Here is a 22948-nt window from a genome sequence, read left to right as displayed (position 1 = left end):
GATAGAATCTGCTAATTAAATCTGAATCCTTTTGAATCCCTTATAAAATCTATTGAGGTTTAGCTTTTGACACCTTTAAGCAACAACTTACACTTAAATTCATATTTAAGAACTTAAATCCAAAGACTGACATTTCTATACTCAAAATTTTGCCATGTATTTTATTTGACATATTTCCTTTTTAACTAAATAAATAGAAGTATTGTACATTTCTCTTTGCTGATAAAAAAGAAGGGGAAAGATAAAAGTATCAATAGAGATTTTTTGTTAGACTCAAATCTAGATATTTCCTAAGTAACTAAAGTACTATTCAGTGATGTTGTTTGGTTTTCAATGTAATAAGTCCCCAGGACCCACAGGTGGTCATTTGTGTGGGAAATTGAGTGGGTCCCCAATAAAATTAGCGTTTTTTGACAAAGTGCAGGGTTAAACTTTTGTTTGATGTTATATAGTTATAATTATAGTTATTATTAATGTATGTTGAAAACTAAATAAATCCCAACTCTGTAAATACACCACAGACACACAGCAGCTGACAGAAAGGGGTCATATTATACAGAGAAATATTAGCTTTTTCTGTTAATGTGACTCATAAAAAGAGAAGCTTAACGGCAACGAATATGCTGAGCTTTCAAGTTTCATCAGGAGTCATTAATAACTCCATCAAGCGCATCATGTTTAATTAGGAAAGTAGTTAAAAACACACACACAAATGACAACCATTTACTGCATATTGCCATTAGAAACTGAGAACAATTAGCTGATAATTAGCCTGATCAGCCACCATCAGTAATCAATACAAACACACAGTATTAAACCATTAACAAACAGCAGTCAACATCAGGCAATCTTATCATAGTTAAGTATAGGGCTTGGCGATATGACCAAAATCTCATATCCCGATTTAGCACATTTTAAGCACATTTTATGGATCTGTATACTTCTTCTACCACTGGTTGTTTCAGCAACGCCAAAATATTGAAATTATTTTGAGCAACTTATTATTTCTGTTACTTCTAGGTCTATATTTAGAAACTGGCAACTTATTTCTAGAAACTTACAAACAGTCTGTTTCAGACTCTGTGAAATAATGTAAAAGTGAATGTTGACTGTTTGGCTTCATAAAGCCCAGGCTGGGCGATGTATCCAAAAACACAAACACCCAATGTAAAGCCTATTTAAGTCCTGTAAAAAATGTTAATGGGAGACAAGACACAACACCCTCTAGAGAAACATATCTTTAAGTATAACTGAGGATAAGAGTCTGATGGCTGCTCTGTCATTACATGAGGCTGGATTACGGAAGCACTTCCTAAATATACCCCCCTGTGGAAAAGCATCAAATAGTGTCATCCGAATATCAATAGCTTGTTCTCTTATGGAGACTTGGCAAGCCCACTTTGGATGAAACAGTGGCTCCATTATTCTTGACATTTCATACACTAATAGGACGATTAAGCGCTGTGTTGTCCCTCTGACCACAAAAATGATTTTGGCCAGGCTTGCTCATTGATCTGTCACTCCCCTTTAAGTGCTTTTGGTAGAACAACCACAGAGTGCTTTCACATTGCTGCAAGTAATAGTCTGTCTCTTAAAAGTTCCTGTTGGTCTGCATGCCAGTTTGAAAAGTTAAGAGACATTTAGAATAAAGAGATATTATATGTTTTTAAGGATCAACAGTATTACCTGCAATTCTGGAGGCCCTCCTTCATCTCTGATCAGAAGAAGATAGCTCTGTCCATCCACAACTATTTCTTTCTTGAACCGTCCACCTGAGGAAGAGACATTTATTCAAAGGTCATTCTGAAAGTATGTTCAGTCTGGGTCAGTGCTGGTACAAGATGATATTGGAAAACTAACTTTTTTAGGAAGTAATTACAAATCACCAGGGGTTTGCTTGGTACCGCAGACACATTTCACACTCATTAAGCATAAAAACAATGTGGATGCACCAGATAAACCAAATCCAATATCAAAACGCAGTCCGACATGGCTCATAAAAGTTTGGCGAGATGTGTACGAGTTTAAGTGCAGCTTCTCAATTTAGACGTCCTGAATGTGTCGCTGTCACAATCATATGCTGACAGGAAACCAGGTCTGTCTGGAGCCAATTATGTGGGCGAGAAATTGCCATTTAGTGTGTCTAATGCACAGCTGCTAAGGGAACCAGTTCAGCCCCACTGTCACTGCACTGCCACAAGTCCTGCAAAAGCCCAACTTACCCTTCATAAACAATATGAGACTGCATGTTCAGTCTCCATCACTTCACTGCATGAGCTACAGTGTGTTCAAGACTTTGCAATGAAATGGTAAGACAAGAAGAAAATGTAGCAAAAAGACTAAAGGAGAAGGAAGGAAGGACTGGGAGATAACATCTCATGAAAAAAAAAAACATCTTTAGCCTGAACTGGAGTGCCTCGTGTCAGACCGTGTCCCCAGGACAGTGGTGAACAGCTAACGCTAAAGCCCCTGTGCAGCCTTGAGTTTCTCTCCCCTTTTCTTCATTTCTTCTGTAATACAAATGCATATTCCTTGCCGCTAGCAAAGCTGGCTGCAGATAAAGAAGAGACCAATAGGAGAACCATGCAGTAAATTAGATTTTGCATATCATTTGAATGGTTTGTGATCCTGTGGAGATTAAAAACATTCAAATGAGAAAGTTGTGAGGCTAGAAATGTCCTTGAGAGTGAAAACACTGACTTATGAATGCGGAAATATGCTGAAAGCAATTTGACAAAATTGAATAATGCACAATCTTAAAAAGGTCTAGGAATGATCATGAAATGTATCAACAAAAAATATGCTGGAGACAGCATATGTTCAGGCAGAAAAAAAGTGCACCATTTGCCATTATCAGATTTTTTAGGAGCTTCATAATGTTAGCCAAGGTCTTATATCTTATGACATATCATAAGATAATGTAGATAGTGTTGGTGATCACACTATTAAAACAGAATATTAAGAACTATAGTTCTCACATCACAGAGGAGTTGTAAGGGTCATAGAGTAGTTGGGGCCTGTAATTTTTAATAGGTGGACAGTATTCCTGTCTCAGCAAGCAATTCATATCCACTTGAGCCACACTTCCACCCTGTTAAGTCCACTTTAGCCTGGTTGGCAAATAGGGGATTCTCCAGCCTTTTGCACAGGCTCTCAAGCCCTGTTGGATGCTGGTTGTGTAACAGAGATTCACGTACCCCCAGCCAGCTTTTTTTTTTTCACTTTCTTACTGAAGTCACAGAGCTTTAGAGATTCAAACAAAGGACTCAGAAACTATGTGTCTGTATGTCTCCGAATCCTGTTTAAAAAAGGGAAAAAAAGATGAGGAGGATCTCATTACGCAGTGAGAAAGACTGGATCAGAACGACACAGGGAGCAAAAGATTTATCAGAATAGAGAGTTTGTATGGAACCTAGCTGTACCTTCATATGCCAAAACAGATTATGGAAAGAGTCTCTGAAATGAGTATCTGCAATGAAAGCATACGGCTCGGGTGAAAACATGGATGGAATTTGAAGTCAACATTTCAGTTACATAATCATCTGGGATGCTGATGTCTTTATTTAGAGCTGAGCCAATACAATGCATCCAAAGAAAGAAAAAAAAAGCCTGTGCTGTGAATAAATGAGGCAGACCATACTCGATACAATTTTACCGAGCATGATGAAAAGTAATTATGAATTATTTGAATTTGTTTGCTCAACCACACATAAAAAAGAGGCGACTAATAACCTTGCAGACAGCCCACAGAGAGACGGTAAGTTGGTAGGCATGGTTAACACGCAGTAAGCATACTCTGCTTACACGGAGGCTTAGACCTTGACACAGAGCCACAATCCAACAGAGCTCCATCGGGTGTTGCCATAGCAACACACCCCAGTACCTTTTTTTTTCTGATATCATAGCAAAAGCCCAGGAACAGCCACTGCTGAACCTTCCTCTGCTGGGCAATGCTTCTGTAATGTAAATACTTTTTCCTAATCTGGAGCAACGCCAGCGTTAAAAAACAAAAACAAAGAGAGTTCGAGCAGCTGCTAATCATGAGATAGGTATGTTGTGTCACAGCAACTGGCAGAAATGTAAAGCGACACGCACGCATATCCAAGCAGACATGTTTCCTTGATTACAGCAACAACGCTCGTTCGTTTTTTCCAGTGATTTTCCACCATTGATTTCTCGAGGACTAATTAAGCTACGAGGATTTTTCTCCCTTAGTGCAGCAAAATGCCAGAAACTTATTATGTGCTTCATGTCTCATCCTCACTATAATTACACTAAAATGAAACACTGCAAACCCCTCAAAGATCATCAGTAAACTCTGGGTTTGCCAACATCTTTGTGGATTTCTGAGAGGAGGACTTACCTTTCATGCCAAAAGGGGGCATTCTCATTATGATCTTGCTGATATATTCAAGAAAATCTCATTTTCAAACCTCAGTAAGTCAAACAGGATGGCAAAGGGTTCTTTTCTGGAGATGGGACCTCCTGAACAAGTTATAACCGGCTCATTCACCATCAGGAAATCCAGATTTATGACTGCGATAAAAAAAACTTCAATTTACAGTCTTAGGGAAATGATGAGGTTTAACAGGGTAAGTTTTAACAATGAGTAATCTTTACAGAACTAATTTACTGGAAATATTACGCTTCATCATTATCTCGCCGGTTTGGTGGAGGACTAAAAAGGGAATTTATAAACTGAACTGAGCCAATTATCAATCTTCTCATCCGGAAGCCTGATTCAATCCAATGCACAGCATTTTAATACAAACTAATTAGAAAAATACTCTCATGGGGCAAACCAGCACTATACTTCATATAAATGTCCTGATACACCCACCCTAATATGGATATTCTTTGGCACAGTGTAGCAATCGGATCCAACATGCTTAACTTTCTTGTGAAAAACATAAGAAAACTGACTCATCACCCAGCAGGTTCCTTTATAATATGACTCACCAAACTCTTTCGAAACACATCAGTTTGTCATCAGGTGTTTTGGAAATACAAGGTGTTCACCTACTTGCAGCAATGTATTTTATAGGATGAGTTGTGAGGTGAATTAGCAGCGTGACATTAAGGCCACGAGAGCCACAGTAAACAAGCTGCATGAATCTGAACATTCGTGTTTGAGCATCTTTCATGTTCATAATCACCTCCTGACCCACGCCTACGACAGAAGGCCTGCAGTGCTCTTACCTTCAGGAGACTCCTCCTGCACATAAGTGCCTGTCAAGTACCGGTGGACCAAGGCCGACTTCCCACTGGACAGATTTCCCACAATGCCCTACAAGAAAAGCATAATAGGTTGGTCATTTGTGACAAGCATAACATGACAGGCACAAACCACAAGCATATGTTGATTTAAAGGACCATAATGAAGAGCTGTAAGGGCAGAATTATCCTTAAAATTAAAGCTGGAGAGTGAGACTTTTGTCTCCTCCGTCTGGCGGGGAGATTAATTACAAAAACACTGTCGGCATGTGCTTACGCCGTATTCAGACCAAATCAGGCGTTGCAGCGCATCGCCGCAGGGTTGTGTGGAGGTGTGTGGGGGTGAGGGCATATTTATTTGTGCTCTAGAATACAACAATTAGAAAATAAAGTTTTATTGATCTGATTCACCGGCTCTCTCGCTACCACCGCTTCCTCTCTTCATTCACTCTCCAGCTAACTCAACCACAGCTGCCCTCTTTCAGAAAGCCGCCAAAACCTGTAGCCAAAACCTCCACAACCTAAATTAACTACACCCATTCAAATGAACGGGAGGACTGGCGTTTTCGCTGCAATGTCTGATTTGGACTGTAGCCTACTCCATCGCTACTGTTGCAGGTAAATTGTTTAGTGTCACACAGCCCCTACGAAACTGACTCATTTCATCATAATTTGATCCATTTGGCCTGATAACATTTGGAAAGTCTAGAAGAGCCGCGTGATTAAATTATTTCATCCCCATTCAAGTTAGCAGACAGCTAACTGGAAGTTAGCCAGCTAGGCCAGCTGAAGTCTCTAGCATGCATGCTTTGCCCATAGAGCATGTGCAGTATGCACAGACCAGCATGGGGATGTCAAACCCGACACCAGATTAAAATCTCCAGTATACTGTGAGAGATTTATCTGGCGGTGATAGGCTTAATCAGTATTATGTGAACTCGTTTGGCAAGGGCTTGAATGTAACGGATGTTCATTTATATCTAAAAGTTCTGCACTGCAGGTTCAAAATCATAGTGGTTTTGTAGGTTTTAGCCCATTATCTACAAGTTGTGTTTACATTACAGCCAACGAAAAAAAACATTGAATCAAGAGCTACAGTATATAATTGGGAAAATAAATGAACAGAATAGGCTGTTTAGTTGTCAACTCTCAAATCTTGGATGTTTGAGGTTCTCTGAATGCACCACTAAGAAAGTGTTGGTGAAACAGTTCCTGTTTACAGCAGCATTACCATTCAAGCCCGACTGATAAATCGCCAGGCTGATAAATCAGCTACTAGCTTATAACAGATGAAGTTGCATCAACATATATCTAAGAGTCTGAATAACAATACATTGCTGTACAAAGAAGCAAAAGTTTTATAATAGTTTGGGGGTATGTCTCTAATAAACTCAGTTAAATTTATTTTTCAACTGTAAAATGTCCCACTCAGTACATGTCATGGTAACAATTCTTTAAATACCAAACATAAGGGTACTTTATAAAAATGTCAAGCCCTAATTACCAAGCAAACTTTCATAAAAATATAAATTGGACTCAGTGTGACGGATTGTTTAACTATCTGCAAGTACATTATTTTATCGGTATGAAGTGAAACCAACTGCTGCTTGGAAAGTCGAAAATCAAACCAAAATCTTATGGTAAGCTCAGAAAACAGTGGGCAGTAATGGAAAGTACACTTGATTTGTATGAAAACCACAGTTTGGCTCTTTATGCAGGCCGTGTGATGTTGAATCATTATGAAGAAAGTCAGTTAGCATACATCGGTTTGGTTGCAATCTTTCCCCCGCTTCCTCTCCCTGGTGTCTAGACCAGACCTAACTACAGCGCCTTCAGGGTGATGCATGGCGGAGGGTGGGCTGATGATGCCAGCATGTCTGGGAAGAACAAAGGCTTGCAACATGCCTCATCTCCTCCCTCTCCTCCTCCTCCTCCTCCTCCTCTGCCCACCATCGCCCTCCTCTTCTTCAGATCATTAGTGGGTGTTAAAGTCAGGTATGGTTCTAATTATAGGGAAGTTTTGGGTGCAAAAGGAAAGATCTGTTTCAAGGCCTTTCCCAGCCTACCCCTCTCTGTAACTGAAGTATATACCATAAGGTACAGAATAAACTATGAATAAGCTTTGAGTTAACAAAAGTTGTAGGACGTGTGCTGTGAAAGCAGTGAGTCAACAAAAAACTGACTTTGAATCTACCACAGAACCACTGTTCCTGCTGTTTTAACTGTTAGACTTTGTGACCTGCTGGTATATAGCCTTCATGAAATCAAAATGCCGTATCAGCACTATTCCAGCGCAGAACTTTTTCTTTTCTTTATGGATGTTTAGAGCTGGTCTCGACATAAAGACTGCATATGATGATCAAAAGATTAAGTTAAGTTGCTGTCACGAAACTACAATAGCACGGTGAAGGTCAGTGTGGTGAATGTTTTAGAGGTTTTCTTATGTTTTTATGATCATCATTTCAACTAATCTGCAGTTTTGACCCCACTTTCTATATTTTGTTATCGTAACATGAAAAGGCTATCATATTAAACATCTCCTGAGACATATGACCTGCTTCTTTTCAGTATGACCTCCTCTCTGAGCAGCAACTCTTTGAAAGTTTTGAAAGAAATGCTGGCTCCTTTCCGACACTTAATTCCGTCCAGGTCCATTTAACAAACCCCTGTGTGGAAGCTGCCAATTAACACCTTAGAAACATAAAAAGCAACCGATGCATTAAAAAGTGTTTGAATCCAAAGAAGTAAGTTCGTCTTTGAGCTCCCTGTGAATCCCCCCCCACCCCCCTCCCCCCCTTTCCCATTTCATTGAAGTTTTCTCTTTTGCAAGGTGCCGCAACAATGAATTCACCTAACACGGAAATATTACATCAAGCGGCAGAACGGAGTGCAGTTTTCAGGGCTGCTCGTCTTTACGGGTGGAAGGCGTTAAATCATGTGAGGATGTTAGTTGTGCATTTGGCAGTGGCTGTGTGCGCTTCACTGGCGGGTGGGATCAGACCCAGGATGTGTCACTAGTCTAGCCCAAAACTGTCACTCATCTCGCGTCCTGCTGCAAGCCACCCTGCATCTCCATGCCAACGCATCTCATTAAAAATCACCCACTACTTGCCAGGGAAAAAGTCCAGCCAATTTCTCAACTATTCCCTCTCATGTAAAATGCAAAACCAGTGTTACATGAACAGAACATGCTTTCCCGCTGACATTTAAATCTATCAGTAAGATGAAACCCTTTGAGGGCGAGTCAACAGAGGGACTGTGAGGAATTTTAAAAAGTTACTCACCACTTTCAGCTCTGGCACTGACCGACTCAATGTCCATTCCTGGCTGTTGACGAAAGAGTCTGAAAAGACAAAAAAAAAACCCAACAAAAACATTAAGTCAAACAGCACTGAAAGCTAAACCATCTGTTTATGTCTCATTTGACCTCAGCTTTGGGTCATATGGCAATAACAGTGTTTTCCACTGGATGATGGCAAAGTGACTTCACAGCTGTAATAATAAACACTATCTATAGTGTGTGCAACAGGTTTTATGATTTATGGTCCAACTGACAAAGTCTATTTACAGCCAAGTCTGGTATTTAGTACATTTTGACTCTGAGAAAAGTCTTTTTAGGAAATCATCTGATATACTTCCTCTCATGAACACACCCATAACAAACTGTAATCCTTACTGTGAGGAGGACACCATCATCCGTGGGTGACATTACTGTATTTCAGAGGCTTTAGCGGGCTCAGTTTTAAAGGCATCCATTGCTACGAACCACTAAATGCTAGCTTGTCCCCATAGTTGCTATTTCATTGTAAAGAGGCATTTTTAAAAAAAAAAAAAACTTGACCTCACTGTATAAAATTACCTATTGTGACCTCTAGGATAATCACAGCCTCATGAAACTTTATAACCACAAACTAAAGAGCGAGGGCATTCAGAGGATGTATCGCTTTCCCAGGTATATTGACAATAAGGGGGTGTCTGAGCAATTTCCAGAACAGTAGTGCTCACCATCCAATTGCTGAAAAATGCGATTCTTACAGAAATCTCCAAATGTCTCCAAATGATACCAAATTACAGCATGATTTTTATCTATGGTGTTCTTCAAGGTCTTGGTGTCTTAATGTGGTATTTTGGAGGGATTTTTGACCATTTTTATCAATTTTTGAGTGGTCAAAATCAGATTTTGCGCCAAATCTGTGTAATAAATGGTATCAACCCAAAAATTGCTGTAATAACTTATGAGACATAATTGAGCATGAGAATGGCCATCATATACTTCTATCATAAAGTTCATAAAGTCCCTTCTACACTCTAAACTTTCAAAATTTGAATAGGCGCCTAACCAAAACACAATGTTTTTTACAGATTTATTACTAGAAAAACTCTTGGCTTTCAGATGATATATACCACTGCTATGTGGCCCCTAAAAATGGGTCTATGGTAGAGGGGCGGGAGTGGAAGAGCTTGAAAAGAAAATGTGCAGTATCAGGTCACCTTTTCCCCTCATCTCTTATTGCCTGAACACAAAACATTAGGATTACAGTGGGATTGTGTCATACTTTTATGGAGTTCAGTATAGATTTGCAGAACTATGCTATGGGAGAGTAAGTCTGTACTCCAAGACAAGCAATCATTTTTTTCAGATTTTTCTATTCCATTCTATTTCCAAAGAGGATTAGATCAGTATGATCAGAAAACAAACAGCCAAACACATCAATGCGGCAATACTTAAATTAACAGGAAATGAATTTGCAACAATTAATAATTTTGGTCATTTTTGGAGGCACAAGGGCTAAAAATGAATTGGTTTTAGTATGAAATGTTAATGCTGGCTGTCATTCTTAGTTTTTTATGATAGTAAACCGAATATCTTTGGGTTGAATAAGTCAACTTGGGCTTTCTTGGGCTATGACAATAGTGATTGAGTGAATAGTGATTTCTGACATGTTTGAGAATAAACAATTCATCAAAAAGGTAATAAGAACATTAATCAATAATAAGCATCCAATAAAACACATTAGAACAAGACAGAACAACCAGGCAGTAATGATTTCTCAATCTCCATGACTAATGTTGTCATGTCCAGTTTCGTTTATGTATCCGTATCTATGTAACAACAACTCAGAGACTCGATTTTAAACTTGTGAAACACCGACAGTAAGTACATTCTACACAGGCTATTTCAATATTAAAGTTTCAACGCAGTGCAATACATGAAGGGGATTAGGCTAATCCGTTTTAAAAGACAGCCCTTATCAGGCTTGATTCAACTTATTTAGTTTTCCAGTGACATTTGGAGAGTTTGACTAGATAATCACACTTTGAAAAAGGAGTAATGGGAAAGAGCACTAAAAAAGAACAACACAAACTCTCAGAACTAAGCAGAAATGCCATAAGCTGTGCTTATTTCCCACAGAGATGGAGTACAAAACTATGTGTCATAACAACTATTAGAACAAAGACCACCTTCCTGCTTTTCCTTACCACTGTCGCCAAGTGCTTGCTCATGGGGGAATAGTAGGTCTCTGTAAATTAAAGAGTACGGTCTAAGTGCCCCGAGATAACTTCTGTTGTGATTTGGCGCTATATAAATAAAGCTGACTTGACTTGACTTTGAATCATGGCTTTCTCACCATTTGAACCCCCCAAGAAGAAGATATCATCTCCAGTACAGGAGTGTAGACTCCTTGTCTCCAGGCAACAAGGTGCGTAATACCAGGTGAAACCCCCTACTCCCTCCCCATGTCTAAACCATAACAATTAAAGCGTTCACACAAAAACAGGGAGCTGTCATTACAGTAAGCCTGTTTGTTGCGGCAATAGTGGTTTCCCTTTCTGCCCTGGGCAATGCTAATATGAAAAAAATGACAGCATAAACATTGAGGTAACCATCCACTGTCACTATAAGACGCATTTCTATTTTCTCTTCAAAAATGTACACTAAAAGGTGTTGCACAACTCACAGCTGAGCAGACCCGTGCCAAAAATCCTTACTACAATTAAAGTTTAAAAAAAAAAACAACCTCAGCTAAAATGTTTACTTATTTCTGACCTCCTTTTACAACGAGCCTCGTGCTGCTCTGAATGTCTCAGTTGTTGTGGGAGAGGAGAAGAGTGCGTCCCTAACAGAGAGGCCTTTCAACGTGCATTGTGTGGAGCAGAATAGGTTTAAACAGCACGTCTCATGTTAAGCCCTCTCAGTGTGGGTTTGACAAGTTAGAACATGAACGAAGACACCCATCTGATTCAGTTTTGTTTTTGTTTTTTTTAAGTTTAGGAAACTGAATGCAGTTCACAGCCCTCTAAGTCAAATTCAGATAAGGCTGTTGCCTCATTTTTTTTGGATTTCCTGTTATTTTGTGCAGGCCTATTATGTCCAGATGCATTATCTGTACTTTAAATGATTACTATTACATTGTTTTTATTTATATTGGTTTTCTTCCAGCTAATGGGAGGGTTGATAAAAGGTCACAACTAGCAATTCCAGTCTTAAACACCTACTGTCACACCTACTGCCACAATATCTACATACAATCAGTGAAGAGAGGAATCAAAGAAAAACAGCAAAAAGCAGCCGGATGCAGAGACATTTTCCCCACATTTCCACAGTTCACATTATCATACTTTCGAAGTGGAACACATTCAAACAAAGCCAACCCATAGATAACCATGCAGGGAAATTAAGTGTCATCAAAGGCCGACAGAGAGATGGAGTTGTTGGTCCCTGACAGGAGCTGCGTCTCTGGAACAGCACATTCCCTTATTATTGACCATAATAACAGCACTTACGCTTTCAAGGACATAAAAAACACAGGAAAGAAGAGAGGTAGAGGAAATGGGGAACTTTTACACAAAATTGGACAGGACCAAACACCTGTTAAAATCTTTTTTAGAAAATTATCTGATACATTTCCTCTCACGAACACAGCCATAACAAATCTTAACACAGAAAAAGATGCCCGACTTTTGCCATCCTTGGAGCAGATACAGTACAACCACTTTGGTATCCTGCAAAAGAAAAAAGAAAAAAAAGGCCTAATTGAATCCATGTGCTCTGTGTTACGTCATTCTTTAAGTATGAGCGTCCCCACATTACTGTGTCCCAGAATGCCTATGGAAACAGAAAGCCCCGGCATTAGTGATGCTTTGAGAGGACACCAGTGTCTTTGTCTCTGAGGGGGGAAAACTGTGTTGCCCGCTTGTTTGTCAGGTTTTTCACTTCACTGCTCATGTCTACTCAGATAAAAATGACCATTCAGTCTGAGGGTAGTGAAGCACGATCGCCCCCCACTTATTCCATTTCACGAGAAAAGAAAATGCAATGTGAGCAGAAACCTTGTGCATATAGTTGTTCGAGTGCGTGTGCATGCACACGTTTCTACGTGCAGTGAATGTGCGGTGGTTTTTGGAATGAGAGAGCACAACCTTGAGGTCTAAATTTCCACTATAGCTCTCTGACTGACTTTCCAAACATGCTTTCCCACTGTCATAAATTACAGAGTGAGAATTTAGCTAGCAATTAGTATTTCTGCTTCCTTCATTTGCCAACCTCATGACCAACCCACATTTCCCTGTCTGACTACTTTTATCATGCACGTCTTGACAAAATGGTCCCGTAGTATACCCCTTTTGTATGCTGCTCTAAAAAGCCATTCACAGAGCGAACAACCCAGTCAGAGCTCTTATCTCTGTTCCGCTGGGCTCCCAAACACCAAACTGTCATCAAAGGAGGCAAGTGACAAACACAATCAGCAGAGAACAAGGTAAAAATCTTTATGCCATGCCAGTCTACTGCGGTCAGGATGGCCCGCCCTACTCAAAGCTCTTAAAACCTTGTGTTGTCTGCAGACATTGATCACTTCCCTGAAAATAAATGGGACACCCTGGTTCAAACAGGATTCTCATTTGACAGAAGATTTGCAAATTGGGTTTTCAAGAGGTCTTGCAGTACAATGCCCAGGTTGATTGACTCAATTTGTAGAGTTGGGGAAGAATAGTGTCAGATTCAGCTTGTCTTTCCTGCAAAGTGCAACTGAGCAAACTGATGGAAACAATGAACCATGAATTAAAGAGAAAACTGTTTACAAAGTGATGAAAGTACTACAAAATGTAGGCCCCAACTCAAACAACAGTTTGACTTCTTAGTGTTTCTAGAACAGCAGGACACTGCTCACCTACTGAACCACAATCCGGAGGAACAAAATGTACCCTAGCTGAGATTTGCAGTGGCAGATGCTCAAATATGAGTTCTATTCAGTTATTAACAGATTTCCCTTCGTTCATGCCCAGACTGTATATCACTCAGTGATTTTTCGATATCTCTTTTTCTCCCTATTTCTCCTGCTGGAGGTTAGAGGGAATTCTCACAGTGTTACTGTTTGTCCCAATTTCCTTGAAAGTGTCTATTTGCCTTGAACATAATTACCTGCTGGGAGTTTGGATCACCCAACCTTGCTGGTTTGAATGAAGGAAGCAAATGTATCTTTTGAAAATTATTTTCAATCTTTGAACATTTTTGAAGTGGAGAGGCTGGTACAGTTTATAGAAATATTGTTGGCAGGAGTTCATCACAAGTGATATCAAAGGAGACATGGCAAGGGAAGAGGCAAAGGGAATTCCATCTTCGTGAATATATTTTATGTCAGATTGGAGATAAAGGAGGATGGATCACACACATGGGGGTTTTTCTTCAAATTGTCAATAGGTAATGGCAAGTCAAGGCAAGTCAGAATAAAAACGCATCAGTGAGCATTTTTCTGTCTGCTAGATCCCAGTGACACATACTGAGACTTATTATGTGTTCTATCTACAGTCCCATTTCTAGTATTTTAACCTTCACTTGATAAATGCGCTGCTGGCCACCTACGCCTCATGACCAGCTACCCTCCTCCAACCCAAAGCCCCCCAGAGAGCCCCCATCTCAGCGCACGGTTCACTGATCACTCATGCATCCACGAGCACAACAGAGTGGCTTTGTTCATCCACAGGTGGGGGTGGGGACACAGTCTGCACACCTCAACCCTCTCACCCTCTTACCCCCCACCAAAAAAAAACCTCACTGACAAACAAGATTTAGAAGTTATCATCAGGAAGCACTTGAACTGAGGAGTGTGTGCGCATATATGTGTGTGTGTGTTTAGTTGTGGGAGGGCCGGGCTTAAACTTTCTGGATTTAATTTAGGAGCAGAGACTTAGGCAGGTAGAAACAGGCACCGAGGCCCGCCCAGGGCATTGAACACTTAACTTTACTCAGACTGATCGGCACACCTACATTCCTAATGCCTGACTGACTTGACTCTGCAGTGGAATAAATGGACAAAAAAACCACTTCACACTCCGCGACAAAGCAAAAGGTTTCCTTGGTTACATGCGAGAATACAAATAGACTGGTAGATCAACAAGGTTGAACTCAGGACCTATCACAAGCTTTATGTTAGCATAAGAATGAAATACCTCCTGTGCCAGTTCAAAGGTCGGCTTAATGAGGATGAACACTGAATACGTGCGACTAGACATTAGTAGAAGTCACTGAGTTGTCACAGAGGACTAATTAGTTCTTTGTGTGAAGGTGTGAAATTGGAACTTGACGCACAAAACGTAGAAAATCACAGCTATTAATTCAGATAGTTACAAATATTTGCTTCTCCCTGACTACTCTTCCAGGAAACTGGACAAACATACTCTACTGTCAGAGTTAACCTTTAAACACAGTACTTAAGTCGTCTTCTTTTCTCCCCATCATTACGGCATGTAAGCCCTCTTAATTTAGCCCTGCAAGGCTGCCAAACGCATCCCCATTACAGCCACTAACTACTTTAATGCTGCTGCTTTAAGCTGTGTCTCTGTGAGGCCAACAGACAGCATTATCAAGACTACCATGTCCTGTGTCTGGGTGACACAGAGACAGAACTGGGACAGAGTTATACAAAAGTTGCACCACTGTAAAACAAATCATAACGATGTTGTCTTATCAGTAACCGCTGATTTGAGTTTACTGTACTTACCTACTCATTTACTGAACTTCAAAAATCTTATGTAAGGCAAAGTAATTGCTGTGTAAGTACAAACAAACAGGCGGTTCACACATGAAAAACACTGGAGAAATAAATTGCCCAAAATAGAAATTCCACAAGGACTCTCTGGAACCAGATGTTTTTGAATGCCATCCAAACTCACAATTCCCCATGTGTTTTTCATTTGCCTGTCCTAAAAAAAAAAAAAAAAAAAAAGTGCACTTCCGTCTTTCCCTTGAGCTGAAACTTTCTGTGCAGCGAATGAGGGGCTCTAAATGAGCCCAGAAATAAATTCAGCAATCTTGTAGGTCTTACCTTGACCTTTATGGGACTCAGTGTCTGCCAGAGTCTCTATGGTGACTGGCTGTGACTTATTATTCCTGTCCAGGGGATATTGGCCTGTGTCTTTGCTCTCAGACTGCTGGGATTCACATTTGCCACTGCATGGCTGCTCTTTCCTCCTGAAACGGTTGGCTATGAGCTGCCATATGCTTGGTTCTTCCTGAACTGGTTTAGACAGTTTTGTTGGACACAGGGGTACCTCCATTACCTTCACCTTCCCCCTGCTGTGGTACTGAATGTACTGCATGCCCCCATCTTCTATCTTCTCACTGGAAGTTGGAAGGATTCTTCCTGTGAGGTACGAGAAAGGCTGTGGAGGCATTGTTGTCTCCTCAGCAGTACTTTTAGTTCGAGAGCACTCCTTTGACTCCCCCTCAGACCCTAAAGTAACTCTTTCCCGTGGCCGAGTCCTCCTGATGCGCAGACTGAGGCTCCGTCTCAGTGAGCTCAGTGTACTTTTCGGAGCGTCTGATTTACCAAATTTGGGAGAAGATTTAGTGTCTTCCCTCTCCTTGTTCTTATCTTGAGGTGCTTTACCAAACAGCCTCCAACGGAAACCCCCTTTGAGAAAGCTTTCTCCATCGCTTCCTATGTGGTTGCAGCTCCTCTGGCTGTCTATCTCATCATCAGAGCCCCTCTTCCTTAACTCCAGTACTGTCATACTGACAGGCCTTTGCTTCCAGCTTCTCTGGCGGACCCTGGGGGTCACCTCTGCAGTGACTGAAGGCCGCTGAGCCACGACAGGATTGAGGCCATCAACAGCCCTCAACTCAGCCTTCCTGCTCCTGTACAGCTGGCTGCTCTCTAAAATACCTTCCTGTCTTGAAAGGTGCTGGGTGTGAGTCCCCGTCTGGACTGGGCCTGGGCCTGCCAGCATGCACACACTCCTGGGCCTCCGGAGCCGTTCAGGTTGAGAATCTTTTTGCTGTTTGACTGGGTCGCCATACATGCTCACCGTTCTCCTGCCGAGTGAGACTTCAGCCTGACGTGGCCTTCGCAACACGGCCCGGGGCAGAGAACTATGTCCTGCAACAGTGCCATGATGTCCGAAGACAAGTCCTCTAGTGTGGACGTTGACAGAGCATAACGTTGAGCTCCGAATGTGTTGCTCCTGGGTCTGAGCAGGTAGCTCTGACACGTCTCTGTGTTGCGGTGAGGATTTGTCTGAGTTCTTAGTAGGCTGTTTCAGAAACCTGTCGGTCTTCATTTTTCCCTCCACCTCCTCCAACTCCTCCTCATTCTCCTCCACTACTACCTCCTCTCTTTGCCTCCCAGCTCTGCTTGAGCAGTTCAGGGAGGGCCACCTGTTGAGCTCCTGTCGTGCCCTGCCCGGCCTCGGGCTGTTCTCCATTGGCATTACACTAATTATCTCTCCTCCTGGCTGGCAATTGTCCACCAGGGTGTGGGTGACCCGGCCCATACCTAGCTCTGACTCTGGTGCATCTCCCTGTGTTTCTTTCAGGATTACAGAGATGTGGTAAACGGTTTTCCCCTGCTGCTGTTGGCTAATAGTTGTACTCCTTGGGGTTGCATCCACCGTCCCACTACTGAGGAATAACATTGCAATTCACTGACACTGATTCACACACACATCTTGATTCACACACACTAAAAACAAGTGCATAGCGCAAGCCAATGCTCACATTCTGCCCAGGAATTGTTGAGATTCTGCTCAAAGTCCTTCATTTGAAGACTAAATTCCTATGCCAGGAATAATCCTTCACCTCTGACATGGGAAAAAACTTCAAACAAGTTAGAGCAAAGCCTCGCTGCCACCTGCATCCTTTGGCTCCTTTACTCAGCGGACTCACACAGGCATTTCCCCACACTTTGTTCTACCTGTCTTGCAGAAGCAGATGGACAAAAGAAAAATAAATTATCCACGTCATATCTGTAATAGCTGCGAAAGTTGCAACTTTTAAAAAATGTAATCATCCTTCCTCTTTGGCAAGTTGCGAACTGTGAGCAATCCTTGTTGTTAGCGGTGCAGACAAACCCCTTAATCTCTGAGCTCTTGCCATGCAGAGCATGGGTGAGTGTGTCTCTGTTTGAACTTTCAGCTGCCTTCCAACCCCCGGGACACATGGAAAACAAGGAGCGGATCCCACGGGCATTAAACACGCCCTCCTGATTTCTCTAGAGCTGCTAGTAGCCCCCAGAGACATAAACAGACAAAAGTGAGCATGAGATTGAGAGAAGACTGGGCTGAATATACACTGCTGTAATCAACAAACAATCCACAACAAACAGCCATGAATACTTTGTGCTCTCTGCCCTTCTGACCAATGGTGAAACAAAAAAAGAGCGATACTTTCCCATGTTTAAGGGAGAATAGTCTGACAATCCTCATCTTCTTCATTCCTTCACCCACATTTTAGTAACCACATAAACATTCATTTCCAGGATCTAGCAAAGACACAGCTTGTGTTGTACACAGTTTGGTGAGATATCTTTGATAGTAAAAGACTGCAACATAAAAAGATACTCACCTCTTACTACATGACCTAAGAGAACACTATTGCACACGTAACCTGTGTTAGTAACATGGAGTATCCACACAATCACGCTTCCAGTGGCTCCCACTACAGAGCCCACACACTGTGGGAGAGCTTAAGCTTAATTCCAAGATTGGATGACAGCTATTTATGGTAGGGTAAATTGTATTCTCTTTAAAGCACTGGTAGTTACTTCAGCAAAAAAACGGTATATTGGGCATTATGTAGAATGGCATTTTTTGCATCTCGACACCATTACACATTTACTGCCGAGACTAACTTCATTGAGAAAACTGGCACATTGAGCCACTGAGAAAAATCCTGATGTGAACTCTGCCGTGAGAAGAGGAGCCTTTTACATTTTCCTGTTCCATTTCCTCTTGTTCATTGCTGTGGTGCTTTATGATGCATTAGTGAACTGAAATGGAGCCCATCATACATTGCCGCCACGTACTACAAAAAGCACCATCTGAATAAAGCCAGATTTTACCTGCTGATCTCTGCAGCACTCTAGTTACTGTGTGGTTAAGGCTGGGACACTGCCCCTTTGTGGTCAAAAAGAGAAAAATGCTGGTAGCAAACAGACAACTGAAAAAACTGGAAAATTCTCCCTTAGGACACAATATGTTCAGTTAGTTAAAATCAACACTGTTCTAATTTGCCAGAATAATGTTTTTTTATGACACAAGATCAAAACAACCCACTATTGGATCTCATTAAAACCTTTTCATTGCAATGTTTCCCATATTACATATAAACCCTGACGCAGGTGCATGATCAGAATTTAGCATTACTGCGTATGAGGGTTTTTGGCAGAGAAAAACTACAGAAAAATGTCAACAATGACTAGCTGTTCTCAGAGTGCATCACTGTGAGTAATCCAAAACAACCATGAATGCGTCACAATGGGAAAATCCATTATAACCATGAAGCTAGAAGTCGCAGCCCAAGCACCACAGCAACATTGTGCCAAAAGCTGATTCTCACCAAAAGTTGATTTAACTTTTGTTTTTCATAAAACCATAGTTCTGAAGGGAAAAATATGCTCCAAAATGACTAATAGCTGGCCAAATCAAGGCCTTAGTCATTTCATTTCATCTATGTGTGAGTAAATTCCTGATATTGGAGGTGTTTGTTGACACATTCTTTTTTTCCTTTGTGTTGTTATCAGTAGGCTGAGTTGTGTGTGAATGAAAACAATTGAAAATATTTCAAGTATTGCTCCAGGAAGCCCGTAGCTTTACTTTTCAGCACGTACTGTACAATCAGGAAAGTTCTGATGTAGAGAGTATTGAATCTTACCAATAAAATGTCCAGATGCTTTGACAGTGAAGCTCACGACTATAACATTAACTTGTGCTGGGCTTTACCTGTGTTTAGGAAGCAGGGATTTGAAATGATCTGTGGCTCATCATTAAGCAGACAATCCTTTTCACTCCATTGGTTCTGGTGGTGTCGATTTCGTCTTCGACTCCCAAAGCACAGCAACATAGTCCACCTATAACCTCAAAGGGACTTCTCCATGACTCACAATATAACCGTCAAAAAACCCCCAAAAAACATTCAGGTGGTCAGTCCAAATTGTTGGTCACCTTTTCATTTGTCTTCTTGTGCTTCTACCAGGCACTGCTGTAAAAATATCCTTGCAGCCCAATTCTCAGTTCCAGCATGACAGTTTTGTCCAGCATGGCTCTAAAAAAAAAAAAAAAAAAAAAAAAAAAACAACCCAGAAAACTCTCTTTGGTCTGTTGCATCATGCTGTGGTCATGATGTGCCTTCCATGCAGACCTGGTAATGTGGTTACCAGCAGAAATCCATCCAGCTACTGGGCAGTCTGAGGAATTGGCCCAAGTGTCATGGTTCACTCAGGAGTCGTTTCCTCCTGGTAACTCGTTATGCAGGTGTTTGCTAGCAAGATACTACATAAGAAACACTGATAGGATTAAAGTTAATCCACTGTTGTCTTGTCTTTGTTGTGGCTTGATCCAGAGGAAATCTGCGCTGCGGGAAATCTTGGGATTTTAACGTGCTGACCAGGTAACAGAGGTTCTCTTGTGTGCAACCCTCTCTCCTCCTCTGTCCCACGGCTAAATGTTTCTCCCTCTTGTAACTGTATCTTGATGGCAGCTGGGAGGGTTTCCCAGAAAAACTGGATTAGCATGTTTTGAGGTTCCCTCCTCCTCTGTATGTGTCTGTGTGTGTGTGTGTGTGTGTGTGTGTACACATCTGCGCCATTGTGAACGGATGTCATACTGTGTGTGTTGGCCATTTATCTCATCTTTGTGCGTCACTGTGACAAACATGTGTACAGTGTACTGTTGTTATTTTGTCAACATGGCTCTGACCCGACATTGTCCTTTACTTTCCTTAGGCTACATTCAAAGTGCTCACCATCTAAAAGGTTTTCTTGCTCCTTTCTTTTTTCCACAGATCTCACCTCTATCAGTAATTTTTCTTTAGAAATTTAATTTAAAAAAGATGCTAAAATCGGCTTTGTTCAATATCCCAAAAGTCTTTTCTACCTTTCCAGCATTTTAGAAATACATTATGTTGTGAATGAACTATACGTAGTATATCTAAAATAAATTACAATACAAGAGGGTACTTTTGTTATTGAATGGGAATCAACACCCAAATTTAACTCAGAACAGGTATTATTATAAGGCTTTATTGGAAATACCCATTATAGTCCCTAGTTAGATTGTCTGTGTTTTTTCACTTCTTAATTGAATTCATTTAGGTCTAATGTTACTTAACAGTATTTGCATTTTCAGTTGAGGTAATCTGACACAATATATTCCCTTCCAGAGGAGGGCAGTCACATCATTGAGAACAGTATACTGATTTAAAACCATTTTCTATAGCAAAACACTTGTGTAAGAAAATTCCTGTCAAAGTTTGAGGCAACTTTTAAAATAAACAACCTCACGGAGATGTCTCCATGATACAGTCACCTACTGTAAAGCCTGGAAATAGTAAGTGGCTGGATGGCTGAGAATGATTTTCACAGCATCATCAATTACTTTCAAGGTTTGAGCAATTTCAGGAGTTATAATACCTTTTGAATACCTATTAGCAGGGACCACCGGAAAGCTATGAACAGCTGACATGACAGACATGGAAGCGCTGGTGTGTTTATATGAGGACACAGACAGTATGCGTGACAAACGCTGGTGCTGTCTGGCAGATTGTATGATGCATCTCCGCCACATGAGTAAAGCTTACTAACTCCTCGTCAGTATTAGAATATGAGTCAGCATGAGAAGGACAGTTATTCACATATGTATAGTCTTTCATGAAGACAGTTCGCTTCCTCTGGCAATCGAGGTAACAAGAAGAATAGACCAAAGCTGCTTTCTGATGGAGGATAATCTATATTAGGCTGATAGGTGGTTGTAATCGAAGATATTTTTTTGTCAATAAGGTGTTGCCAACCTCATTCACACAACAGCAGCAACATTCACACCTGACGATCATCCATCATTCTTCAGCATTGCGTGGAACGACTAAACCTTTGGTGTCATCAACTTTCTGAAAGGACAAATATCATGTCATCTGCATTATTCAGAAGTGTTCGATGCAAGCTTTGCATGACAAATCAGTGTCAAAGCTTATGGCAGTGACTCACAAAGTGTAATGGGAACAGAAATGTTCACGACTTCTCATAGGTATTGATGTCATGCTGTAAATATATCTCATGTGAATATAAACAAATGTCTTGCAGAGGGAGCCTAACTCGGACAAAGTGGAGGAAATTATTCAGAGCTGTCAAAAAATGTCCTTGATTGAAGAGATGTCTGACCTCGCTGGACAGAGTCAGAAACCGTGATTAGCGTCATCACACACACATATGAGCTCTGAATTGCTAATCTACCCTTCAATCACACTAAGTGACTCTTGATGCCATCTTTTGGATTTTTAATTTTAGCTGGTTGCCAGCACAACATGCCAGCACTTACTGTAGCTCTGCTCCTTTCTGGGCAAAGGAGGAAAAAATCTTTGTTGCAGAAAATACAGGAAATACTAATTAAGTCTCACAGAGTATTCCTAGAAATAATATGTAGACATGAGATCTGGGCTATAGGATCCACATCATAATCACATCATCATAAATAATACTTAAACATATTTTTCTCAATAATAATTACAAAAAGGTTAAAATTATTGCCTTTTAAATATCATCCCTGCTCCCTGATAACTACAATGCTGCATTTAAATAATCTACTGAAAGATTATGTTTTAAATATGATAAATGAAAGCCTTAGCATTTAAGCTGATGTGTAGCTGTAGGGACAGTTCATTAAAGCATCTGAAGAAGCACACTTTAAAAATCACCAAAATAAGCAAAATTAGGCTGGTCCACGACTCCATGAATGTCTGTATTGGTACATTTTTCTGCTCTAACGCCATTAGGATTATTGTGATGCAATTTAAGGTCCTTACCAGCCAAATTATTAAAACTGCTTTCAGCTATTACAACCTATTATCAATTCAGTGGCTTCTAGCATTATATACAGCATGTAAAGTAAAAACAATAATCAATATTGCACAAATCTAAAAAGCAACAATCCATGCGATATTATAGAAGCAAAAAGCAGAAGTAGTTTTCAGTCATGTCACGTGTGAATTCATTTGCATACAACAAGAGGATTATGGTAGCTGTCTGAAAAATCATTCCTGATGTGTAATTATATTCCAAGTATTATTAACAAGGTTTCTTAGGTGCATGGATTCACTTTAAAATGTATGCAAATTATTTATATTATAATAAAGTTTCATAACACCCGGGTATAAGCTGACTGATCATAGCACAACTGTGGCATCCCTACTTTAGGGAAAGAGAAATCAAATTAAAAGTTTGTCACAATATCTTTTAAAAACAAAGGT

At 40.7% G+C, this 22948-nt stretch overlaps 1 protein-coding gene across 2 annotated transcripts in view; it reads right to left on the bottom strand.

Annotated features, from left to right (window-relative positions):
• agap3 (ArfGAP with GTPase domain, ankyrin repeat and PH domain 3) overlaps window positions 1-22948 on the bottom strand; it is a 121539-nt gene that overhangs the window by 58219 nt on the left and 40372 nt on the right. Inside the window, exons 1-4 of one of the 2 annotated variants that reach the window (XM_044367843.1) lie at window positions 15540-17563; window positions 8499-8557; window positions 5200-5287; window positions 1687-1772 (exon numbers count right to left, since the gene is read on the bottom strand). In XM_044367843.1, the coding sequence (XP_044223778.1) occupies window positions 1687-1772; window positions 5200-5287; window positions 8499-8557; window positions 15540-17127 (1821 nt within the window). In that variant the 5' untranslated portion in view covers window positions 17128-17563. Of the gene's footprint in view, window positions 1-1686; window positions 1773-5199; window positions 5288-8498; window positions 8558-15539; window positions 17564-22948 lie in introns of those variants that run through there. The other variant, XM_044367844.1, reaches the window with a different exon arrangement.

Source organism: Thunnus albacares, chromosome 12, assembly GCF_914725855.1.
Source record: "Thunnus albacares chromosome 12, fThuAlb1.1, whole genome shotgun sequence".
Taxonomy (NCBI): Eukaryota; Metazoa; Chordata; class Actinopteri; order Scombriformes; family Scombridae; genus Thunnus; species Thunnus albacares.
Note: the sequence above shows the minus strand (reverse complement) of the source record. Positions and strands in the feature narration are given on the sequence as shown.